The sequence below is a fragment of the Cuculus canorus genome, chromosome 12, assembly GCF_017976375.1.
Source record: "Cuculus canorus isolate bCucCan1 chromosome 12, bCucCan1.pri, whole genome shotgun sequence".
In the NCBI taxonomy this organism is placed as follows: domain Eukaryota; kingdom Metazoa; phylum Chordata; class Aves; order Cuculiformes; family Cuculidae; genus Cuculus; species Cuculus canorus.
In genome coordinates this window covers 13,715,772-13,739,879 of record NC_071412.1, presented here as the reverse complement: position 1 = coordinate 13,739,879, position 24,108 = coordinate 13,715,772, and the positions used below count along the sequence as shown (strand labels likewise).

The 24,108-nt window shown below is 48.3% G+C and overlaps 1 protein-coding gene across 1 annotated transcript in view; it reads left to right on the top strand.

Moving 5' to 3' along the window:
• Positions 1-24,108, top strand: part of IGDCC3 (immunoglobulin superfamily DCC subclass member 3) — a 107,389-nt gene that overhangs the window by 72,436 nt on the left and 10,845 nt on the right. The window contains exons 6-9 of the mRNA XM_054078026.1: positions 3,502-3,660; positions 11,442-11,607; positions 21,232-21,479; positions 21,840-22,004. Coding sequence (XP_053934001.1) covers positions 3,502-3,660; positions 11,442-11,607; positions 21,232-21,479; positions 21,840-22,004 — 738 coding nt within the window. The remainder of the gene's footprint in view (positions 1-3,501; positions 3,661-11,441; positions 11,608-21,231; positions 21,480-21,839; positions 22,005-24,108) is intronic.

Genomic DNA, 24,108 nt, shown 5'->3' with positions numbered 1-24,108 from the left:
TGACTTGCTGATGGCAAGTGATGCCGGGAAAGTAGGTTTTGTTTTCAGGGTTTGGGTCTCTTGATCCAAGCTGCTCTTCAGGTCTCTGTGTAAGGAAAACAAGGTTAAAATAGATAGCAGCCTTTGCAAAGCAAGTGTGAGACATCAGTCCCTCTGCATAGCACTTCTGCAAAGTGCTGAGCTTTCAGCATGCGAGGAATTTATTGTGTAAATACTCTGTATTATTTGTGTTGTCAGTGTTACTAAGTTGGACTTGATATTAGCTGAACACCACCTAACTGGTCACAGGATAGCTCAGGTTGTGAGGCACAGTAGAGTAAGAAGGATGGAGCAGGCTGGGAAAGTAGAGATACTTCTGAAGAAGTATCTTTTACAGTGCTCTTTGGACAGGAGGACTCGAGTAAGAGGCATATGGCATGATGTGGCACAGTAATCTTCGCTGGCTGTTAGAGGTGGCCACACTCACTGAATCAAATGGCAGATCCTCCCAATTTCTGAGCTTGGGGAGCTTTTTTCTTCCAGGGAAATGGAAGAAGCTTGGTTGACAGCAGACATTTCTTCACATCACCACACCTCTAATTAATAATTGGAGCTAGAGGGATGGCTGAGGATGTATTGATGCTGATATTTGGACTGTGTGGAGTACCTGCTGCAGGCTGGATCTTTGCATGCTTAAATTATGTAGCACGTTATAAATAATACAGTAAAACTACTGGCATTCCAGTCACATTTCTGTAGTATTTCTTAAGGCAATGATGTGATGAAGCATCCAGGTATGGCTACTTTGTATCTTTCACAGCTCCAATCCCTCCCTCTCTCAAGAGAGAGATTTGATTTTTACACCTATTGTAAATATGGACTTCTAAAAGGTCTCATTTAAAAGATGAAATCAAGTTCAATTTGAATTTAATTCAGACCTCTCTACACTTCAGCTCAAATGATATTTGAAAGGAATAGTTCCTTCTTATTGCTCATTAAGTGTGGGACAGGTCATGTTTTACTGTCCGTTTTATGATTGAGCCATTTACTGCTGCAGTGGCTTGGCCAGCTCTGTGATCATTTAATCATTTAATGACATTGTTTTTCTCTTGCTGAAGGACCTGAGCATTTTTCTTTGCAATGCAAATACTGAAGAGGTCTGGCATTGCCTGCCTAATGAAGCAAGGAAGACGTTAAGTTTAAAACTTTCCTGAAAAACAATATATAAAGAGCATGGCAGGAGCTACATTTGTGAAGTATTTTGCAGCTTTCAGTCCATGTCTTGCCGATGTTTCCTAGCTGCTACTCTGAAATAGGATCCCTCACTTCCATGTCCCAGGCTTGCAAGCTGATGAGCATGTACTGCTCTCACTCGTGCTGCCAGACGCTCGCTCTCTGTCCTATCACATGACTTTTCAAGGGGATCCAAGTGCTTGCTGGGCTTGCAAAGTAGCATTTCTGGGTTGATGGTTAATTTGTTCCTCTCCTTGAGCGCTGCTTTGCTTTCCTATTTCCCCAGTCTATTCCAGAACCTGTTGGTTATGAATAGTCCAGACCCTCATAATATTCAGTAATATTCCAGGCCAGGTTGGATGATGCCTTGAGCAGCCTGATCCAGTGGGAGGTGTCCCTGCCCATGGCAGGGGAGTTGGAACTGGATGATCTTTAAGGATCCCTTCCAACTCAAATCATTCTATGATTCTATGATTATGCAAAGCACAATATTACATCTAAAGCATACGATTGCAAGATGACTTTTAGCCCTGCACTCCTGCGTTAAATCGTAAAGCATCCCTCAGGTCAGGCATGAGCCAGGTCTCAGCTAGGGACCATGTTGGTGTGCACCAGAGGCTGTGAAGGAAAACCGTGGGGATAATGAGGTGTCTCCAAGTGACTGCCACAGTCCTGAGGCATCTTGTATTTTCCATGAAGGTTTCCCAATGCTGGATTACACCAGATGCAGCCGCTGAAGTGGTTGTGTGCCAGGAATAGTGGTAACCAGCCCGAGTCTGAGGTCCTTCAGTGCTAAATGTCCCTGGAGACTGTTACGCCCACTGCATGATGAGAGATTTTGAAGCAGGTTGAACAGCCATTTCCTAGCATCGCTCAGGAGATCCCTGCAGCAGCGGAAACCAAATAGAGCGTCTCAGGGCCTTCCCCGTGACCCATTGCTTCCTACAGAGTGGTTCTGGGTTCCATTTCCTTGGCAAGATTAGGGCACAGACCAACAGTACTCCCAAGAGAAATTCTTCCTTTTCCTAGCCACACCTTTGCAGCAAAGACACAGACACAGGCTCTTCTGCTATTGCAGAGCACGTGTGTGTGCAGGGCTCATGGGATGCTCTGATGAGAGCAACAGGACCAATTCTTGCTTCTCCCATTTCTGTAGGTTTTTGAAACTCCTCCTTGAGCAAAGGCAGGAGAGGAACTGAATTCTTGTTTCCCTCTGATGAAAGTGTGTTCCCTTTAACTGCCTTTCTGGTAAAACTACTGCCCTGCCTTGCCTCGCCTCTCTGCTCAGACACCCTGACACATGCTAGGACTGATTTAGAGCTGCCTTTGTCAGACAGTGTCTTAAAACACAAACCAATGAAACAATAAAAAGCGATAGCCTGATACTAATGAAACACATTGTAATTAGAGCTGGCTGGGAATTTTCTAGTGAAAACAGGCTTTGTTGGAAAAAAGTAGGCTCCCTAATACTGAACTATTTTGCATTAAGCATTTCAATTTTGAGGACCTTGTGCTGGAGCCCAGGCATGCTGTTTTGGAAACTTTGCCGCTGTCCTGCCAGCCTGCCTCAGACCCAACACTCAGGATGGAAACAGCCCTTGCCAGTTGCCCTTCCAAGCCAGAGAAGCTGAGCACCTCTCAGAGTTTGGCTCCTTGGCCCTGAGCTATTGTGTCTTCAAGAGCTATGGAATAAAAAACCACTGTTCACATAGTTTACCAAACTACAAAAATCCATCAATGGTTAGAAGGCAAAAAGACATAAGTTCTGGCTCAGGAAATCCCCAAGTCATAAATTGCTGGTGGCTGGGAGAGTGTATCAGGGGAGCACTGCTGGAGGTCGTCTGGTCTACTCCTTCTGGGAGCTTCTCTGTTGGAAATGGGCTGTTGAGCTGGTTGGGTCCTTGGTCAGTCTGATGTAAGAACCCAGGCAATGGCTCACAGAAGCTGATATGATTTAATTTGGTTTAACCACTCTATTGAACAATATTCTGGGAGCTTCATCTTAAGCTAAACACATGGTTGAAAACTTTCACGTTTTCTGTTATGGTACTGTGTTTTTTCAAGCAATACAAAGTGTGGTTTGGGGCAAACATGTAAGTGAGGATGCTGGTTTTCTCCAGAAGATACTAAGAACATCAGCTAAAACCTATTGACTTTACTTGGCAAATCCCAGTAACAGTGTGGCACCGCTCCATTAGTACTTACATTGGACCTCACTGAGGGCTGTGCCCTAGAAAACCTCACTCAAAAATCCAGCATGTGACTCTTATCCTTTTCTCCTTCTTTCAGATGGCCGTCCAATTGGCGTGGAGGGTATCCAGGTGCTGGGGACAGGAAATCTCATGATCTCAGACCTCACCGTGCAGCATTCTGGCATCTATGTGTGCGCAGCGAACAAACCTGGCACTCGGGTGCGAAGGACTGCACAGGGCAGACTCGTTGTACAAGGTAAGCAAACCTGGGGCTTGGGGAGCAGTGATGCGTGCTTTGCGGTGTCCTCTGCATGAGCTCTGTGTGTCACATGGGCACTGTGCTGAGTTGGGTTGGACAGATGATGAGTTTGCTTCTCTGATGGTATCAGACAAAGGACTTAGTTTCTAGACACATGGTTTTCCAGGTGGCTGTGTGTCTCTGTCCCACACAGATGAGCGGCAACCAGGTATCATTCAACTTAAGCCTCAGCAACAGGAGTTGCAGTGGTTTCCAAGCCCATCACAGGCATTTATTTGGCTTTAACAGAGACACTGAATTGTTACTTGTTATCATACTTGTAGATATCAGTAGAAAGCCTTGGCTGAACTATTCAGCCAAATTCATCTCTCAGCCCGCATGGTCCTTAGTGATATGGGGACGTGGGCACTGTTCTTATATTGGACCTCTCTGCATGATAGATATGGCTCCTGTAGTGATATCCAGGAGTGGATATCTCTCACGGAGTGTTATTCTTCAACTGAAATGACACCAGTAAGTCTAAACCCATTTCCAGAAAGTCAGTGAGATGGTTTTCTTTAGCAGTCAACACTGTCTGAGCCCCTTGCCATGCCGTGGGTAAAGCACTCTTTGGGGCACATGTCCAGGCAATGCAGGTTACTTCTCCTCCCCACAGTAGCTGTCCTGAAATGCCACTTTTAAAGGGTGATTCAGCCCAGAGCAGAGACCAGCACTCAAGAAACCAAACAAATCCCCTCTGCATGCTCCATACATCCAGTCTCCATGGCGAGGGGAGCCAGGCAAGTATTTCAGAAGGCGAACCCAGCTGGCAACATGCTCTGAATGGCAGTAATCCACCCCTGATTACAGGCACTCACCTCCTCTTCAAACTAGTCCACTTAAAGCAGCTCGCACTCTCATCTGTTCACTCATTAACCATTGACTGATGATATCCTGAATCTAAAATTATACACCTCCTGCCGGAGTGAGCTAATTGAACCTTTCATGCTGGTGATGGGGAAAGTGCCCTGCTCCAGCCCTGATGCTCACCTGACAGGTCCCTGGAGCTGCTGGTAGTGATCCAGCACCGCACTGGATGGTTCCCTAGGCTTTTCCCCTTCAACCTGGGAGCAGCAAGAAGCAGTGTAGAAAGGGTGTTTGTACAGGGCTGCTCATGCCTCTTGAGTCCCAGGTGCTGATCAGATGTAAGATGAGGTGAAAACTGCCCATTTCCTTTGCTTTTGGATTTCTGGAGTTCATCTTGGGTGGAATTGCTGTGCATTTTCACCTAGGTAACCAAGATGAGAATTGATCCCTAAAATGGTAATCACAGGGCCTTGCTGTGGAAGGGGGATGCTCCTGTGTTCAGCATTAGCAGAGAAGTTGGCAGTGGTATGGAGAGGCATGGCCAGTGCGCCCTTGGTGAGCCCTTAGGTGTGAGCTGCAGCACTCGGGTCCCCAACCTGTGTTGCCCATCCATACTTCATGTGCTTTGGGAAGCTGTTCCTCAGGGAAGCTAACGGCAGACCCTGGCCAGGCAGCAGGGCTCATCCTAGGTTTGCTCACCCTCCCTCTGGAGGCAGCTTTGCCTTCCTCTGAATCTCATTTTGCCTGGATTTTCCAGCTGAGAGGTACAAATGATTGCTGTTAGGTTTGTCTGGGAAGAAAACAGCGATAATGACTGACATGGGAGACTGTGGGTTTTATCTTTGTCAAGATGTCAGCAATGAAAATTACATCCCTAAAGAGAAAAAAAGCAAAGAGCAGACTATCAGAAGCCTGATTGGAGAGGAAGTTAGCACAGGGCTAGGACAATACAGCGTCCTCAAAGCACGCCAGGCCAGGTACTCGCTGCCTTTATGCAGGGGCCCTTGAAGTGCCTGGAGGAACAAATTAACTTGCCCCGTCCTTTGAAGGAGGCACGTTTTAGAGGTGGGAAACTAGGAGAGAAAGGGTGATGTTTCCTGTTGTAAGGCAAGGAGGTAGCTGGCTGCTGGGACTGAGACCACATCCTCCCTCTTGCCGCCAGCGTTGGTCCTTGTCCTGATCACAGCAGCTGTATGGGCAGAGGTGTCCCAGTGCAGAACTCTGTTCTTTCTCCAGCAATAATGTCCTTTCACGTTGCGGGCTCTCCTTCAGATCATCTAACGCTGCCTTATTATCTTCCTGGGAATTCCTCTTCCCTTCAGAGGAGAAGGCGTCAATCCCCCGCTCTCTCCCTCCCTGCCCTCCCCTGGCCATTTAGGCTCCTTTGATCTCTTTTGTAAGGTTCTTACACAAGAAAGTTTCCATTTACTCTTCAGATCTCAGTGCAGCCATTTGAATATTGCTTTGTGCCGGGCTGCAAATGAAAGTCTCACGGGGGGAGTTGTCCAAAGGGCCCGAATGCATCGGTGGCTGAAACAGAGGCTGCGTGTGCATGTGGTGCAAGGGAAGAGCAGGCTTCAGTGGCAAGGGGAAAAAAAATATATCAAAGCGCTTTCTCTCTACCTCCTGTGCAATCTTTTGTGCTTTATTATGTGTTTGGTGTCATAACAAACTGATGGGCTGTGAATGGCCGGATGGTCACCAGTGTTCTCCACTCCACGCTTCATTTCCTCCTGAAAGCTATGCAGAAAAATGAGATCCCATCTCATAAATGAGTGCCCATCTTAAGGACATGGTTTTGAAGGCTCTGCTGACAATGACTGCCTTGTTCGCCTTGCTTTTTGCCAGCAGAACCAGGCAGTGCTCCTTGGTCCAGCAGATCCGGCCACCGCTGCGTTTCCTGATGTTTCTTCCCTTGTTCTTACTTGATGGCATTACAAGCCTTGGCCACAGGGTTGAATTCATCAGATGTATTGTGGTTGCTGTGTTTCAGGCTCGGCTCAGTGGTACTTGGTTTGTTCTTGAGTTTAGCCCTAAATTCATGCTGCAAAACCAGCTTCTGTGCATGCTGTGTGGAGTAGTCCCCGTCCTGCCCATGTTTTCTTTCTCAAGAAAAGCCACCACACAGGAACGTGGGCACTTGGATCTCCTCTGTTGGGATGCTGGAGTGACATGAGGTACCTAAGCTCTCTGGAGCATCCTTCCAGTAGTTCATGTGTGAACATGTCCCACTGCTGTGGACCTCCACCCTTAACCTTACCGGGACAGGAAGTTCATGATACACTGAGGGCTGATGGTCAGTCGCCATGACGGCCTCCTTGAGTGGTCTCTGCCCTTTTCCCATGGAACATGGTCACAAATTCTATATTTGGCCTTAACAATCCCACCAGCTCTATAACTTAATTAAGTTACTTATTTAAGCATCTGGGCATCGTGTGTAGTCAATAGAGAGAAGCCAAGTAGGCAGCAGTTCTTTGTCTTAAATCTCCTGTCATCTGATGCTGTGCTTCACTGACTTCCCCATTGACCTGTCTTCTCCTTTATACCCTTCCTGCAGGTTCCAGTAGCCTAATTTATGAGGTTGTGTAGTTTCCATGTTGCTCTTCCTTCTCCTCATCCCAGCCTCCCTCCTTCACCCTGCCACTCTGGCTACTCGAGAATTAATGATGGCTCTGTACTGAGGTGCAAGGAACAAGGATTTTTCTGGCACTGGTGCATCAGCTATCAGTGCTCTCTGATCCTTAGGACAACCCTTCTTGGTGAACTGCAATAAGCACCACACCATAAACTCACAGCAAGGGCTGAGAAGCTCCCTGTTATCTTGGAGGACACACTGGTGGCTGGTCATTGCTGAGATGAGGTGTCCCTAAGGAGGTGGAGCCAGCCCAGGTCTCCTGTTGCAGCCTGCTGTTACGGTGCATCTTCATGCTATCGCAGTTTGTTGAGCACAGTAAAATCTATTGAAGCACTTCATTAACAATTCTGGGGATGATATTAAGCATTATTGCTTTTTGATACCAATGTCACGCCATTAAATATTCATTAAAAATGCATGATCCCCTCCTTCCCATTAAGTCCTGAATAATCAACACCCTGGTTTCTTCATACTTCCCAAGCCAGTGCTGGATCCTACCCACTTCTCCGCTCCAGGCTTGAATCCTCTGCTCTTAACAGTGATCGTCATTAATACCTTGGTTAAGATTCTCACATAGGGCTGAGAGATGCTTCCTCTCACTGCCTGCAATGGCCTTTTGGCGTGTAGGGTGGAAGAGGGAGAGACACTCACGTCCCTGTGCCTCTGTGCAGGGTGAGATGAGCACTGACGAGATGCTCTATTAATTATGGATGACAAAGAGGGTAGAGGGCTTGGCTGAATGCAGGGCTTGGCTTCTGCTCCCTTCCTGCTAATCCAGGGCCAGCAGTGGCAAACTCCTGGCTCCTACTTGAAACCATTAGAAAAGGTGCAGCGACCACCAGGGGTGGGGAGAGTGGGTGTTCTCCAGTCCAGGAAGGGAGTTGTTTTCCCCAGATCACGCAGCAGCAGCCATCTCGGGGCACCTTGCCTGGAGATGCTGATGTGAACACTGTCGGGTCAAGGGTAGCAGAGGGGCGTCTTCTTTTGGCAGTGGCAGTCCCCACGTTAAGACCCTGGTGGCACTCAGACTATGTCCTTTCTCTGATGCTGTCAGAAGCTGGTGATGGGGAGCCTTTTGATTCCATGGGTTTCTGCTGCAGCCTGGGCCCTTTTGCTGCTGTAGCTCCATGCTGCTGCATCTTCTGCCCCCAAAGGAGAGGAGGGGGAGACCTGAGCAGGACAGAATGATGTCTGGAGAAAGCCAGGAGGAACAGGAACAGCAGAAGGGCACTCTGTGTCTTACAGCGGGGGATGCCACCGAGCACAGACAGCTTGGCACAGCAGAGGTGGGAGCCATTTGAAGGAGTGGCCGCCTGCTCCCCAGAGAGTTTAAGCAAGTTAAACAGGGGCTGAGGTTTTGATCTGATTGTGTTTAGCGAGACAGTGAAAAGGAGGGATGGCAGAGGCGAGCAGGGAACTCGCGAACCCAAGGGGCCGTGGTCCTGAATAGCATCGCTGGCGCTGAGCCAGCAGCCACAGCTGCACGTTCGTTACCCCCCGAGCCACACGCGACACTGCTCCAATTACTCCCTCTTGACACGGGCTAATAAGGGAGGATAAGGAGGGCCAGTGATTCCAGAAGGGTTATGCTGGATGCCTCTTACCATATTTAAACTTTGTTTCTGCTGGAACAAACGGTGGATTTGAGATTTAGTGAAGCGGAGGGAGGCAGAGGCAAAGAGTCAAGCAGCAAGGTCTTTAATGAAGCTGCAGTGTGAGCTGGAAGATGGCTGTGCCCTTCCTTGGCATCGTGGGATTGCACCTGTGAGCATCATGGGTGCAATTCGTGAGCCCAGATGAAAGCAGGGAGGTGCAAAGCCACTTGCAAAATAATTGCTCCTGCAAAACTGTGCCAGCACAAAGCAAGGGGTGGGAGGTCAAGGAAGTCTTGAAAATCAAGTCTCTAATGCTCTCACTGTATGCGACAAAGGGACCATTCACTGCAGGGAAAAGGGGGTTTTCCCTGTGTTTATCCATGCTTCCAACTTTTACTGAACCCATCCTGAGTTTTAGCTTAATTTGTAAATCTGGAGGGGGATTGTAGGAGGGGGAAAAAAGGACAAGAGATCGATTCGCACCTGGGGAAGTTTAGCAGGAGGTTCTGGAAATATGTTCATTAGGTTGCTGAGATCAGGATCATTAGTAGACCTGAGCATTGGCAGAACTGGCCTGACAATAAACTCTGCTGGTGGACACCCCCTGCCGCCAACATAAGTCAGCCCTGCCATGCTCCGCTTCCCTTTGATTATTAAAAATGAAAGAGGGGGCTCGTTCGAGGTAGATGGGCTCTTCAGTGAATTTCTGTGTCTTTCTGCCTGTAGGACTTAAAATGTGCATGACTTTGCTCTTACACGCAAGCACCTTTGGCTGCTGTTTGGCCTTGTTGCAGCAATAGCGTTGCTCTTCCCTTGCATGGAGAAGAGCTTTATCACACAGTGTTGCTGCAGCAAACCCTGAGGGGAGTTTTGGCCATGAATCACGAGGCTCTGCTCTTGCATAGCTGCTCCTGCTTCTAACATGGCCACCCCTCAATGCATTTGGCTGGACCAGTTTCCTAGAATCATAGAATCATTTGGTTGGAAAAGATCTTTGAGATCCTCAAATCTAACCATACCTATCCACTACTGAACCTGAGCACCTCAGCTACCCATCTTTTAAACCCTTCCAAGGATGGGTATCCCACCACCTCCCCGGGCAGCCTCTGCAAGTGCCTGAGAACCCTTTGAGTGAAGAAATTTTTCCTGTTGTCTAATCTGAACCTCCCCTGGCACAACTTGAGGCCATTTGCTCTTGTCCTGTCCCTTTTTACTTCAGAGAAGAGACCAACCCTCACCTCGCTGCAACCTCCTTTCACGTAGTTGTAGACAGTGATAAGGTCTTCCCTCCACCTCCTTTTCTCTAGGCTAAACAGTCCCAGGTTCCCCAGCTGGTCCCCATAACCCGTGTTCTCCAACCCCTTCACAGATTTATTGCCCTTCTCTGGATGCGCTCCAGTACCTCAGTGTCGTTCTTGTCCTGAGGAGTCCGAACCTGAACACAGGTTTTGAGGTGTGGCCTCACCAATGTCAAGTACAGGGGCACAACCACTTCCCTGCTCCTGCTGGCCATGCTGTTTCTGATACAGGACAGCCCACCTGGGCTACTGCTGGCTCGGTTTGCTCCCTTCTTCCATCCCAGCATCACTGCTAGTGGCAGAACCCACCAGCTCCATGCATGGAAAAGTGCTCCTGACTGGTCCCTGGATACTATTGCTTTTGTCAGAAAAATTTAATGCCAGCCATCCATTATGTGACACTGGTCAGTAAATTAATTACGGGACCGTGCCTCTTGTCTGTTTGTCTTCATTGTGGCTCCTGCCAGTTCCACCTGATATTAGGTTTCAGCAGCAACGTGGAGTATATTTATCACTTTGCCCGTTGAAGTGTGACTGCTTGAATAAACTCACCTTTTTGGCTCTGTCTTTCAGGCCCTGCATTCTGTAAGCTGATAACACTGTTTTATTCTGAAAAATGATTTTAAATCTATTTTGAGCTGCTGGAAGGGGGGAAATCACTTTCTGTTTAAAAATGTTCACGTTAAAGGAGAAAACATTTGGTTGCGAGGTGAGCAGCAATTACAGGCATGGTGGAGTCTTCTGCCAGGCTTGACAAGACCCCAAGGCTGCAGATTTGTTGTAAAAAAGGCTCCCTAGTCTATTCCTATCAGGAAAGTCTGCCGCAAATCTGATATTTACTGGGGAAAGAAAAACCTGCTGGATTGCTGAATGCACATCCAGGCATTTGTTTCCATTTGCAAGCAGTTTGCTGATGCTGTATGGGTCCTTTGGGCAAAGCTGGGGCACTGCTCAAGCTCTACCATTGATAAGACATCAGATCTTCCCAGCCGTAAATGCTTTAATTGCTACAGGTAGTTGTTGCCCTCTGTAATCAATACTGTCAATATGTGCTGATTTTTGGAAGCCTGCATAGCAGAGGGCCCATTTCTGCTGAAGTGATGGTCCTGCAAGGTGCCACACACTGCGAAGGGTTATGCACACTATTTTATGCAGCACTGAAATGACCTTCACGTGCCTTCAGTGATGCCCTGGATGGGCAGGATGGGCAACCCCATTGCAGCATTGCATGGATTACAGACGCACCATCCAAACCATAATTATCTGCTGCCTATGCTGTTGGTTGGCCAAGAATCCCATGTACCCAAGTCCTATTAAAGCCCACGCTACAAGGTTGCTCTTTGTACCATGATAAAGTGAAATCGTTAGGACTTTTTTCACCCTGCTTCTCCTTCCTCATTGCAGCCCCTGCAGAGTTTGTGCAGCATCCCCAGTCCATTTCCAGGCCTGCAGGGACTACTGCCATCTTCACGTGCGTGGCCCAAGGGGAACCCCCACCACAGATCACTTGGCTGAGGAACGGGCAGATCCTGGAAACCAGCGACCACATTAAGCTGAAGAATAACAACAGGTAAGTCCTCTTGCGCTGGCCGCTGGCACTGTGGCACGGGGTGGAGGGCAGCGTGAGACACGTGGCTGGGTTGTGCCGTTCCTCAGCGTCGATCTGCACACGTGGAGGACCGACCTCACCTACCTGATGGTCCAGAATCTGTCTCTGCAGGTGTCATTCTTGGGCAAAGAGCAAGTTGGCTCGCACTGGCTTCAGCTTTTGCAGAGACAGTGGTTTTGAAGCAGTAGTTCATTTGGGACTGGCCGGTGAAGGCTGGCAGAGAGGAGTGGGGTCTGCAGCGCATCCTGGTGAGCAATGCAAGCCCTGCTTCTGCTGTAGCCCTGTTGTGCTGTGCAGTGGCTAATGTGCTGTAGGCCAAGAGGGCCACGAGTGAGCCAGAGAGATTGCTGCTTCAGCACCTCTAAAGGAGAGTGCTTTAGAGCTGGGTTGGCTTCGCCAGGCAAGTTGGGTTGCGTTCATGCGTCCCTCAGACTGATGCAATGCTCTCTCATACTGATTTTAAGGGAGGCCGAGTTAAAAGCCATTGTTTTGACTCCAGTGGAAAAGGAACTGGGAGAGATGTTGGCGGGCTTTCTGCATTAGTAGAGAGCTAATGTAAAGGTGGTAGCATTCAAAAGCAGGTCTGTGGATTTTACTTGGGCTTTGATATACCAGAACACCGCTTCGGTCCTACTAGCAGTACTTTGTAGGCTTACAAAGCTTTGTTATACCGGGACATCAGCATGAGACTCTGACTGATGATACAGGTTTCTCTTTTGTCTCGATCATCATCTGGGTATTTCTGAAAGGACCAAATGTTGTCCCTGGAGTTGGCAGGGACCTCACTGACTCCTCAGTGGAGGAACTATGCTTTAAGCCCTGAACGCTGACCTGCCTGGGTGTACAAATGCAAATACATTTGAAATAACATTTGCATGGAAGCTGTCTTGCACTGAACTTGAGCCTTTCATCTCACCAGGGAAGAGAGTTATCTCTGAATACTAAATTAACTGCATTTTAGTGCGAGGGGACGGGGATGTTTGTAGTGAGGTAATGATATGGTGGGATGCACTTAGCGTGGAAATTGCAAGTTGACAACATAGTTTCTATGGAAATAGCATGGAAAAATATACTGAAAAATAACAGTACCTGTGTTGTAAACCTGAATTATTGGTAGAGGTTTTTACTCTGTGGTGTTATAGCTGGTCTCTGTTTTAACAAATGTGTCTCCTGAATGCAACTGCTCAGTCTCACTGGAGGATCTGGACCTTCAGTTTAGGCTGTTGGAAAGTGCTGTGCAGGCACAGTGTCTCAGTCCTTAGGGAAGAAGAGTGAGTTTATTTTTCTAAGTTTCTGTGTAATATGGCTTTTTGTTTTCAGGTTTGAGGCTCTTTTAAAGCTTTGTTTATATGAAGGATGGAATATGTGCGTAGTGAGAAAGATAAGGTGTGAGTTATAATGAAATCTTCGAGCTGGAAGTTCTTGGAGCTTCAGGGAACTTTGTGCATGCACACATACAGGTGCCACTCAGCCCAGGCTCATGGTCTTACCGCTCATTGTGTGGGTTTCTAAGGCATGTCTGCCATACAATATGAACAGAGCAGAAATGGGAGAAGGGAAATGAATGCATCCCCTATTACTGACCAGGAAGCAGAGCCAGAAGTGACCAAAGACTTTCAAATCCATGACAAAACTCACATTGAATCCAGCTCTGCGTCTTGCCCAGATGTCTTGTCTGAGAAATCATTCCTCTCTGCTGTTTGAGGAAAGTAAAAGTTAGGGTCTTTGGACATGGCCATGTCTCCTGGCCAGGTCCCTGTGCCCAGAGCTGTGCTACATGTGCATGTGAACTGTGACTTGGTGAACATCGCTGTAATTGTTTTCTTATGGCAGTCATTTAATGTAATTTAGCGTCAGTCTTTTCCACTGCGAGATAAATGGTCAGATTACGTTGCATCTGGCGCAGGCTGAGTGAGCTCAGCCAGTTACTGGGGCTCAGCTGACACGTGGCATCTTCTCAAGCTATAGTAATGTGATTGTAAAGCTGAGCCCTAAGGCCATCGCGCTCGACGATGTTGAACTTTTGGCTTCTTTCGCACTCGTCTTGGTCTACTCTGCCTCCCATCTTCAGGCAAGTGGCCGTGCCTGGTAGTTTCTAAAGCTGTCAGTCTGAAAAATGCCCTCGGTGGTACAGCAGGGCTGGGTGTGCCATGAATTGGAGGAAGCAGATCAGCGGCTCGGTTTTTCTCTCTTTTGTTTCCTTCTCATGGGCATGACAAAGTGCTGTAACCCACTTAGTTCCAGGCAGAATGGGTTTGTGGTTGTGGCTTGGATTTATCAGTCTATTGCACTTGGAAAATATTTGTCTGTGTTAAGATGGATCTTGAATCTACTCGTAATGAAGCTACTAAACTGCACTCTGAGCTTTTAAATTAGATTACATGGTTTCCTAGAAAATTCATTTGGATTAAAACTCTATTTAATATGGCAATAAAGGTCTGACTGCCCCCAAAGGGACTTTTAGGAAAAAAAAAAAAAAAAAGAGTAAATTGTCCCAAATCATATCATGTGCTAATTGATTGCAAAATGTATCATTATGAGCAACTTCGTTCTTGTGAGCAAATACAGCTACAAGTGAGGGCCAGACCTGCAGAACAGGGTGCGTTCAAGATGCTGCTCTGCTCCTGCAAGCTCCTTTGGACAGTAGGTTGTCTGCACAAACCCAAAGCCAATGGGAAGATCTGTCCACCAAACTGTTGTTTCAGAAAGTTGTGAAGGGCCCTTTGGCATCTATGTCAGCCCACGCTGTCTCTGGTATACAGTAGCTGCAAACCCAAGCAGAGGGGTCTTTAGAAATCCATCATCAATGAGATGGGACAGCAACTTCAGGACTGGATTCACTGCAGATTGGATGTGGCTGCTGGGATGCCATCAGATGGTCACTTGCTAAACAACTTCCAGCCTTTCCACACAGTAAAGTAAGCCTCATATACCTCTTCCCTCGTGGTCCCTCAGATGTGACTTCTCATCACCTAATGTGTTGATGGTTTCTGGGCACATTAGCATTAGAGATCAGCCTTCTGCTGTGCCCTCTCCAGAGGTTCGTTGTTATGTTTTGAAAATGCCATCTGTGTGGGAACAAAATATCCAATCGATGATTAGCAAAAATCAAAAGCAGTTCTGGGATAGCAGGTAATTGTTAATGAAAAATGCATGAAGCCTCAGCATAGGGAATTGTGGGCTTTTCCATTAAAAGCTGTGAATAAAAATCACTGAAGGAGCTGACGATAGGGCTCTCTTGCCATTTGATCCTGGGGTTGGGACTAATAGCTGCTGGGCTGATGCTGCACTAGACCATGTTCTCGGATGGTGAAGCTGGTGGAGCCTTTTTCATAGAATCAGAGGATGGTTTGGGTTGGAAGGAACCTCAAAGCCCATCCAGTTCCAACCCCTCTGCCATGGGCAGGGACACCTCCCAATGGAACAGGTTGCTCAAAGCCCCATCCAATCTGGCTTTGAACACCTTCAGGGATGGGGCAGCCACAGCTTCTCTGGGCAACCTGGGCCAGGGACTCCCCACCCTCATCATGAAGAATTTCTTCCTAATGTATAATCTAAATCTTCCCCCTTCCAATTTAAAGCCGTTGCCCTCATCCTGTCACTCCATGGCCTTGTTAAAAGTCATTCCCCAGCTTTTCTGAAGCCTCCTTCAGGTACTGAAAACTGCTCTAAGGTCTCCCCAGAGCCTTCTCCAGGCTGAACAACCCCAACTCTCTCAGCCTGTCCTCATAGCAAAGGTGCTTCAGCTCTCAGATCATCTCTGTGGCCTTCTCTGGACCTGATAGACTTTGGTGGAGCCCAGCAGCCGCAGGGCCCGTCGCTCTCTGTTGATCAGAGGTTCCATTTTGCCCATATTGTTCCTGGGATGGTTCAGATTCATCACAATCCAAATACCTGAGAGGTGTAAGGGACATTTCCAGCCAAATTCTCACTTGGCATCACCAGCCGGTCCCGTAAGCAGGCTGCAAGAGGAAGGGGGCATTACTGTCTGAGTTAATTGTGGGCTTGTGTAAAATCATACTTTCTAGGGTATTACTTCAAAATCTACAAGGAAGCGTGAAATAGCACCTGAATTACTGCTCTGAAAGGTTTATGGCTTTTCTTCCTTTGACCCAATCAGGTTCAGGGGGTAATTTTCAGCCTAGAAGTATATCATACTGTGGGGTTTATATTGCCGTAATGGCAAGGAACAAAGGCCAACATCTCCAATGAAAGCAGGCTCTAAATATTGATTTTCCAAGAAGATTTTATTTACAAAATGGTAATTAAGGGAGTTCATTTGTTCCACCGGAAAAAGGCTTCGTTAGAACCTGGGCTCAGGTGGCATTTGCTCCCCTTGGTGACCTTCACTTGTGAACTGTCTCCTTTTTAAATTCTTCCTCACTGGTTTGCACTGGTTTTAGTGCTCTGGGAATGACTCACTTCATGGGTCATGAATGCTCAAGGTTCATCAGAGAAAATACTCCTCCGTAAGTAAACTTCAGGACAACTTTGCTTTTAATAGCACTTGTGTTACTTAAATCCTAGCACAAGCACTTGGCACAGGACAACCCTCTTGGTACCAAAGCCAGGGAAGCTACAGCCTGTCATTCACATTACCTGGGTACGGGTGGTACGTAAGGATGGGTTTGTACATCCCCTCGTGGTGTGTACACCCCACAAACCTTTGAATTTGTAGGGGTTGGGACACCTTGAGAGAAGACAGGCAATCTAGCAGCTGGACCCTCTTGCCTTGGCCATGAATGCAAGGGAAGAGACCTCATGGGGAAACTGGAGCCACTCACTTGCTGAAGGTCGTCTGCATGGAGCTCAATGCTGTGCTGGGAGGTACTCCAAGGTGGGACTGAGCTGCAGAACTGACTGGATCTGTCCTTCTCACCTGGCATAGACCTGAGCTGAACCTGGGAACCCAGAGCCTCCAAAGCATTGGTATCTGGTTGGATTACAGAGCTGAGCCAGCCTCTCCTTGTCATGAGCGTAGTGGCTGAGCAGCAGTAGGTTCCTTGAAGGGCTTAGCACGTGTGCTTGATGTCATATCAAGAGAGTGCAAACCCAAGTGTCATGAAGCCGGCAAAGAAAGGTCAGCGTTTCAGGTTGAGATGGTGTTGCTGCTGTGCCTCCTGTAGCAAATGTGACATGGTTTACAGCTTCCCATTTGCAGAAAACACACTTAACAGCCAAATTCCTGTCCTACTGGACTCCATCCTTCTGTAGAGGAGAGAAGGAGCACCATCTCTAACTGCCTTTGCAGGCTGAGAGTCTGCCGGCCCTTTCATCCAGCAGCAGTGGGGAGAGTGGAGGTGCAAGAACATGTGTATAGAGGGCTGGGGATGATGTGCACTGTCCATTTTGACTGGAGAGTCTCACTCTTCAAGCTTTGCACCTTATTCTCAGCCTGAATGGGGCAACCTTCAAATATAGGGCATTTCTGTAAAGCTGCCAAAAACCAGGACCAGAGGGGAGAAAGCTCCCTTCCAGCATGGCACGGGCTGGCAGCCCAGGAGCAGTTCATTCGGTGCAGCGTGGCACAAATGGAGGCAGAGTAGGGCATCTGAATGAGGCGCTGGTGGTTTTCTGTAGCTGCCAGCACTTAAAATGCTCTCGGTGCTAGCCATGGGCTGCTCTCTGCATTAATTTCATCACACTCCCTCTTTTGTGCGCCCGTGTGCGCGCGCATGCTGATATCCTTCCAGATGGGCCCCTCTTCTTCTTTGTGCTGCTGAATCGATGAAGAGGCTTCCTTCAGTTCTCAGACTTTTTCAGAGGAGCCTTTGGAAAGCCGATCTCTGGTCACCGGCCCGGACCCCTGACCCGAGCCAGATCAGTCATCCTGATTGCCTATGAACTGGGAAGACAGCTTGGGAATACTGCGGCTTTCGAGGCAGTGGAGGCCTCTCATTTCAGCTCAGCCGGGTGTGAATCTGCAGCAGCTCCTCTCCCCACTTCCATCAATGCCTGTCAGGGCATTGTGCGGAGATGTGATGGAGCCTTCGGCTAGCCGAGCGGCTTTGGTGACCAGCAGAAAGCCTTCTGGCATCTCGCCTTGTCTGACGTGCTCACGGCGCTGCCAGTCTGGCACTCACGGGAAAGTTTTCCAACAGCAGATGTCCTAAAGTGACAGATTTTTTTCCTGTCGATGGGAAGAAATAAAAGGACACTGCATATTTCAGATGGTTGACATGCAGAGACGCTTTGTGAGTCCTCGCACAGCAACTACATATTTTCCTTTTGTTTGAGCTTCCTTAAAAGAAAAAGAATAAGACAAAAAGCAGCAAAACCTGGGAAAGCTGCTGAACAGAACACTGACCCTGCCGTGCCATATCCTCCACATCCCAGGGGGGTGATGCTGTAGGTGAAGGCAGGATAAATTTGTCAGTAGTTAAGATAAAAATGGGTGCACAGCAGAGGTATCAGCTGGGAGGATGCTGGGGTTCATGTAAGTCACTGCCCGCTCCTTCCCTCCTTATCGCAGCTACCAGCGTGCTTCAGAGCTCACGCTGGGGCTTGCAGCGAGCTTGGCAGCCGCCTTTAGAGATCTGCTTGTGGATGTTAGAGGGCCCAACAGAGAGAGAAAAGACTTATGCTTGTGAAGCTGGTGTATAGACATTGGACTTGCCAACTTCTCCATGCGGTTTCTGCTTCTCACCCAGGTTTACAGGCATAGCCAGAAACGCAGTTGTTTTATTGACCCTGTTGCCTGTGCATCGTTCCAGGTAACATGAGCCCTAGGTAATGGGTGGCTGAGGCTCGTACTGCACGGTACGTCCAAACCCAGCCTTGTGAATCTCAATCAGGATGCACTACTCAAGGCCTGAAGCAAGTTCCCAGCTGCTTGCCATGTCAGCTTTGTGTAAATGTATTTCAGTCATTTCTTCTGACTCGACTGTGCATGACAGTGTTACCAGCCACCCTGGCACCGCTGCAGAGAGGCAGCTGGGATGTCCAAGGCTCTGCTCAGCTCCAGGTCCCAGCGGCCAAGTGCTATTCTGCTCCAGGATCACTGGCATTCAGCACATCATCTGTGTCGCGTGAGAGGAGCTCACCCCCCAGTTCTCCCAGCAGGGAAGTATCTTTGTCCCCAGCATCATTCTGTTGCCATCAAGCTCCTTGCACTGCTTTCCAGCCAGGCTTCCCTCCGCATTTTTTCTCATCTCTATGTAAGGCAAGTTAATACCTTTGGAGGCAGCAGAGCCTAAATACTTCTGGTTGTTCCTGGGCTGCTTTGTGCTTGGGAAGCTTTAACGCTGCTCAGGACTTGCGTGCCAGCCCAGCCGGGCTGTTCCTGGGTGCCCAGATGCACAGCGGCCGTGTGGAAATAATCTCTGCATTGACAGGGGTAGAAGGAAGCGCTTGTGCTCCTTCCGCACATCTGCTTTATGCAGTGTCGCAAGCACAGCTTTTGGATGGAATAATCCTGCCTTCTGCCATCTGTCCTCCCAGGAATCAGCCCGTGTTGACACAGTTGAGCCCACATCGGGGTTCTTCCTCCCTGCGCCCACCCCCCAGCTCTGCCTTTCTCCTTCCATTTAATCAGATACGCTGAGCCTGTGGCGATGAGGGGAGCTTAGGGCTGATTCTCTAAAATCACCGTATCAGCTGAAACGATCACATTTGATATTCCATTTACAATGTTTCCAAGGAAACAAAGGCACAGGACATAAATATATGACTGTTAAGCATTTGCTCACTCACCAGTGCCCCAATAATTTGCAAGGTAGAAATATGAATGTTAAATCAAGAGTAATAATAAATTTCAATAGAGGAAGACCAATATTTTGCTGCAATTAGAAGAAACGTTCTTTCTGACATGCAGGCAGTGGTGGGTTATTTGTCATTGCCACTTTCCATGTACAATTTTTCATTTATATAAAGGGCAGCTTTGATTGTGACAAGCCATGAAGTGCCCCTTGTGTTGGCATGGGTGCTTGGGATTTATTCATGTCCCAAGTCCACCTAGAATTCACCACAGGAAAAGAAAATAATTTATTTCTCCCAAGAAGCGAGCAGGGGATGTGGATTTGGTTGGATTTGGGTCATTCCTTACAGAAAAATAGCAACCAAAAACTCCTGCGAGCTGTGGTGCAAACCAATGATATGATGCTGAAGCTTGGAGGCATCGTGGTCTTCCAAGCATTTGTGCAAAGCCAGAAGCAAACCACAGTTCAAATGAACCGGGCAGGACTGGAAACACAGATACACAAATAGGGATTAATACTGAGTGGTGCATGTGTGGGTGATGCTCTAAAGTGGAAGAGGAGGCAGTGGTGAGCATTGTTTCATTTACATAAATTGAATCCTGTTGTTCCAGGCTTGATTTCTGAGAAAGGGCGCGAGCCCTGGAAGGAGCAGAGCTTTATTGGTGGGTCCCTGTTTGTGAACAAAATCATAGAATCCTTTGGTTGGACAAGATCTTTGAGATCATCCAGTCCAACCGTTGTTCAGAAAAGCTGCTTTGCATATTGCATGACAAGATTGGGTGAATATGTTGTATAATCATTTCTGAGTCAATATTATTGGCATTGTTTTAAAAACATTGGGCAGTACAACCTTGGGCTGGCTCTGAACTTGCTTGTACCCAGCCATTGCCAGAGGGTCATGGAGCTTAGAAAGGGCCTTCGGTTCGGGTGCCTGCATGTTGCCTCTAGTTGTCCCCGTGCCCATCAAGCCACTAAAGACCCCTCTTCAAGGTGGTGCAGAGATGGGTACTGTGCTCAGGAACACACTCAACTGGGAGCTGGTACATCACTGGCTTTCCCCCCTTCATTTAGGGATGCTTTCCGCTAGGGTAGCCAGTGCCTGTCTTTATCTTGGAGGCTGAAAGCAGCCTCTAAGCCTGCTGTGGAGGTCCCCAAGAACAGGCTGGAGGAACTGTTGTTGCTGCTACTATGGGAGAGCAAGCTTTGATGCACCAGCATGAAAGAGATGCTCAGAGGTTTAGCAAACAAAACCTGCAACTTGCTCCTAAGCTTTGGCTTTTGGCTCATGGTGATCACATTTCTGAAAATGCAAAAGCAGGAGCTGAGGCTGTGACCCTGCCAGATAAGTCAGCTAATCCTAGTGTTACCCTAAGACTGCTCTAATGTGCTATAATGCAATTAGAGCATCACCAGAGGGCTTTCTGCCCGCTCTTGATTAGACTTGGCTTAGCAACTGTGTACAGTGCCTGCATGGGTTTCACTGGTGTGTACTGGAACTAAGTCAGTTAAAGCTGGTTTGGGTGCATGGATGCACTTGCCTCAGTGGTCTCTCTGGAGTGTGGCTGGGCTATTCCTGAATTCAGGGCTTTAGATCCTGCTGTTCCCCATCTCACCCTGTGTCTCCATCTGGCTGTACTTGAACCACAGTCTCTGCAAGTGGAGACAATCCGCCCAGTCACAGCGTCCAGGGAATGATGCATCCATCTCGTGGGCTTCTCCTTCCCCAAAAGCACCAGCCCACAGCTTCCTGGAAGCTTTTGGTGGAAATAGAGGCATGTGGGATGCTCAGCCATCAGAGACAGCATGAGGACCATGGCAGGCTGGAGGGGAGGGATGTCTACTGTAGAGCGCTCAGTGAGATGCTTGTCCCTCTTGTGTCCCCATGCAGCACTCTCTCCATCTACGGGATCAACCAGGCTGATGAAGCCATCTACCAGTGCATCGCTGAGAACAGCGCCGGCTCCACACAAGCCAGCGCTCGCCTGACGGTCCTCTGGGCAGATGGGCTGCCCAGCCCTCCGCAGAGTGTGAAGGCTGAGACAGTCTCTGCAACCACCATCCAAGTGTCTTGGAAAGAGCCTCTGCAGAACACCAAGGAGATCATTGGCTATGTGCTTCACATTCGGAAAGCTGCAGGTACCGTGTTCTACCTACTGTCCAGCGCATCCTCAGCCTCCCCATAGTTTAGCAGCGTGGCCCACTAGGTGAACCAGCTCTGCATTGCAGTGGGCCACCTATGTTCTCTGTCATCTCCACATTTTTGAAATACAGAGATGAGGCAGTAATGCTGCTGTAAGTGCCTAAAGGGTAGGGAGGGTGAAGTCATGGGCTCAAATATTGCTGCCCACTTAGGTCTCTGGCAAAGTGTGCAGAAAATTATGTGGGCAGATACATATCCATGTTAAGGACCAAAATTACCACTTACAACATCTGTTTATCTCTGAACCTCTTTGCAAAATCTAATGCTGCTCTGTCCTCTCTTTGTTTGCACTTCAGATCCTGAAGAGATGGAGTATCAGGAGGCTGTTAGCAAGAACACTTTCCAGCAGCTAGTGACTGATTTAGAGCCCTCGACCAGCTACAGCTTTTATATAAAGGCTTACACCTCCCGGGGCGCCAGCAAACCCTCGGAAGTCACAGTGGTGAGCACGCTGGGAGAAGGTAAGGAACGCTTTGCGCTTGGACCATCAGATGCTGAAACCCGCTGTGCATAGCAGCAGTGCCAGTCACCCCGATACCCACTCTGGAGTGCTTTGGCACAGAGCCTGTGGTGTTGATGCTCTTCGTTCCTGCTCCTCCTCATACTCTGGGATATCGTGTAAAATTCACTTGTATTGTTACACGGGGGCTGGCTTCTTGCCTTAAATGCAGCGTTGCCTCTCATAGCTGATGTTGTAGCACTGAGGGGAGTGCAAGTCTGGCTGCTCTCATGCATTAGAGCTGCTCTGGGCTTTCTCTAAACTGTTTGCTACGTGCAGTTTTCATGCTCAAGCAGTATCTCAGCATCCTCCAGCAGCTCTGGAACTCACAGCTCTTACTTGATAGGTGCCATACTTTTTAAAATGTGATTTTTTTTTCTGCTCTACCCTGGACAAGTTACACTATAGCTTAGTTGTCCTGACCTACAAATCCCTGCCTTGGAGCAGCCTTCTGTTTTAGTGGGAAGTGAGGGTGATCTTGAAGGCTTTTTACCTGACTTGGCCTCCCAGATGTGGCCAGCAGTTAGCTTCTCCAGTAAGAAAGCAGGTGCTCTAGAGCAAGACCAGGCACAGGCACCAGATAGAAATCCCAGCCCCAGTGTGCTCTGTCAGCTGGTATTCTGGGAGCATTCTCCTAGAGACTCGTGTACCTCTCCAACACCTCTGAATCCTGGCTCACCTCACATGCAGAGACTTTCTTAGGAGCACTGCATCTTTCTCATGGGCATTCAGTAATTGTGAAGGTGCAGCAGAGAGGGCCTTGTGTGTGAGGATGTTATTTAGGATCAAGCGAAAGAGTGCATTCACTTCCAGGTGGGGGTTCCAGTTCTCATTCCATTTTCAGCCCTTGCAGATATTACTACAGCATTTAAGCAATGATGCCAATAAATCCTCGCCCTGCTGGGTTGTTACCCTGCAAGTTTATTTTCTTTGGCACTCCACAGGGAATCAGTCACCCTTGGAGTTTGTTTTTCCTTCCAATTTAGAGATGGAAGGATGGACTAAGGCAAAACTTGAAACTCCTTGACCCGATGCTCTAAGTTCAGCTACTGGAGTTAAAAGCCAGACGTGCTTCATAGAGCTTGGTGTGTCTGCAGAAGTCTGGTTTGAGCTAGAGAGGACTTTTTGTCATTATTACCCTCAGTCATGACAGAAATAGTTAGGTATCTGGTAACAGGATCATAAATTTCCTGGCTCTCTGAAGTTTCAAGCGTCACTGTCCTGCTCTGCTGTCCTTTGAAAGAGGCTTGTCTTGGGTAACGAAGCTTTAGGAATTGGCTCCATGTTCGGGATGGACAAGCTGGCCTGGTTAACGTCATTCAACCCCAGCTTGCGTTTGCTTTGTAGGAAGATTTAAAAAAAGATTTTGAAGCCCCAGTTCTGGCTTGATTTATTTGCTTTGCGTCACTCGGGTGCCTGTTGCCTTCTGCTCAGAGAGGAGAGAGTGGATCAGAGAGCCAGAATCTAGTGGCTTTTGTCACCATATTAAGGTTTCACTGTAGATTTGCCTCTTCTCACAGCCAAGACATCTCACCCTGGGCTTAGGCAGCCGTAGATCTGTGCAAACAACCTCAGAAAGAGACAGCATTTCCTGCGTCCTGGCTTTGCCATCCTGGCTGAGCGCGATGTGCGTGAGATGTGTGCGAAGCCCCATAGTGACAGAACCCTCTGTGTCACCACAGTGCCGTGTCCTGTCTTGTGTGGAAAGGACACAGGGGGGCAATCTGCCAGCCAGGCACGGCTCAGCAGAGCTGGAGCAGCGCTTGTTGGAGGTGCCAGCAGAGATGCTCTCAGCTGGAGACCGGTCTGAATGACCATGTTCTATTGGTATTGTCTGGAGTAGGAGTACGGTGGAGGTACTGAGGAGCGGGACTGGTTTTGGCTTGGGGAAGTCAGCATTTCAGGGCTAGGAATATGCTTAGGATGCGCTTGGCTGAAGCCTCCAATGCTTTCTCGAAGTGTGGTTCTCCTTCCTTTATGCTAGTGATAATTTTGGATGGAAAGTAGAAGGGAAGATGCCATAGAGAGCTACCCAGGTGAACCTTGTCCTCCACAAACCTTGCACG